This window comes from Diaphorina citri, unplaced genomic scaffold, assembly GCF_000475195.1.
Source record: "Diaphorina citri unplaced genomic scaffold, Diaci psyllid genome assembly version 1.1 scaffold8460, whole genome shotgun sequence".
Lineage (NCBI taxonomy): Eukaryota > Metazoa > Arthropoda > Insecta > Hemiptera > Psyllidae > Diaphorina > Diaphorina citri.
Window position 1 is genome coordinate 1,318 of NW_007385835.1, and position 1,598 is coordinate 2,915.

Below are 1,598 nucleotides of genomic sequence, written 5' to 3' on the forward strand. Positions count from 1 at the left end.
TTCTTCTCGTGAACACTATTAGTTGGTGTGGGTGACTCGCTGGCTGTACTCGATGCTGTGGGTGAGGCAGTAGATGATATGCCTCCATTAGAACGGATTGAATCTAACCTCATGGTTTTGGTGTCACTGTCAGTGCTGTCACAATATTCCTAGGGGAGAAAATGATAGAAAACAGTGTAACAGGATTGCTAGTACCCACCACCTACTTAACTTTTTTTATATCTATTGCAAAATCAGATCTGTTTCTACTTTTTCTTTTTTTTTATTATTATTATTTTTTTTTTTTTTTAATAAGTATTAGGTACACATTTTTTGTTTCATTATAAGATCACAAAAATTATTGGATATTTTTCTTTCCCATTTTTTTTTTTTTTTTTTTTTTTTTTTTTTGATAATGGATACACAGTGCCAAAAAACCTTTTAATAACTTTGGCTAAATTTCAATAACTTTGGCCAATTTATCTGCATTACAAATGTCTTGGAGATTCTCACCTGATAGCTGTGTGAGTTGTCAGAGAGCTGAATCAGATCTGCCGATGTAGAACCATCTGTATCTTCATTGTTGTGAGGTTTAGATTTGTTATCTTTCCAAGAATCTGAAATTTGAAAATAGTTTCAAATAAGATTGAGGATAAATTTCATACCTACCTTACCTGGGGTTCAAATTCAAACCCATAATGTGATTCACATATGTGACCACTGAGCTATCAAGATGGGGATGATAAAAATATCAAAGGTATGTAACAACACACAAAAACTCACTCTGAGGCTTAGGTGTAGGGGAAAACAGCCCTAAAAGTTTGGGTTAAGCTTACACAAATCTAAACAACAAATTGGACCTTGGTAGTAAGTAATCTCTATTACCTTTTGTGTTGTTAATTGACATCCACTGAAACTTGGGCAGGGGCAGATCTGACGTTGATGTTATTGCATCAGGACTAATGGGATGGCCAGCTTGGTGACTCGCTATTAATTTCAGAGCTCGGTAAAATTCTGGGCGAGCAAAACTGCTACTGTCATTGATGATACTCAAATCTAAAATCTGAAACAAATCATCAGGTGTATAGGTAGTGGTATTTGTTGTTCTGAGTGATAATGATAAGATAGACAGTTGAAATATAATTTGGAAATCTGAACCATTGGACCATGTCAGCAAAGGACAAGAGCGTTAAAACACCATTAACACTAGATACTGGACCAACATTAGATAGGTACCGGCTTGTTTTTTTTATATATATGACAAATCCAAAGCAGTCAAATTTTAACTGCAGAAATAAGTAAATCCATTCATTTTATTAGACTTTAAGGAGTCTCTTACCTTTCGGATGGAATCAAAGCTCAAGTTGGCTGTTTCGAACAGTTCAGTGACTTTTGATAACTTCACCGTGCCTGTTGATAAGTCTGGGTCACAACAGGTGAAAAGGTCATTGTAATAGCGTACTTCGGTTTGTGACAGATTCAAATCTTCCATATTGAGCTGAGCTGCGGGCTCCATCAGGTTATTGCTCATCATAAGGTATGTACAAACTGAGTCATATTAACACAGAAACACCTGAGAGAATTCATCAGTTTTCACCTCCTCTCCAAATCAAACACTT

The 1,598-nt window shown here is 35.7% G+C and overlaps 1 protein-coding gene across 1 annotated transcript in view; it reads right to left on the reverse strand.

Moving 5' to 3' along the window:
• The window catches only part of LOC103522426 (ralBP1-associated Eps domain-containing protein 1-like), a 2,661-nt gene extending 1,072 nt beyond the window's left edge, over window positions 1–1,589 (reverse strand). Inside the window, exons 1-4 of the mRNA XM_008487528.3 lie at window positions 1,319–1,589; window positions 865–1,042; window positions 493–596; window positions 26–149 (exon numbers count right to left, since the gene is read on the reverse strand). Of these exons, the coding sequence (XP_008485750.2) occupies window positions 26–149; window positions 493–596; window positions 865–1,042; window positions 1,319–1,513 (601 nt within the window). The 5' untranslated portion in view covers window positions 1,514–1,589. The remainder of the gene's footprint in view (window positions 1–25; window positions 150–492; window positions 597–864; window positions 1,043–1,318) is intronic.
• Between the last annotated feature and the right edge of the window lie 9 nt (window positions 1,590–1,598).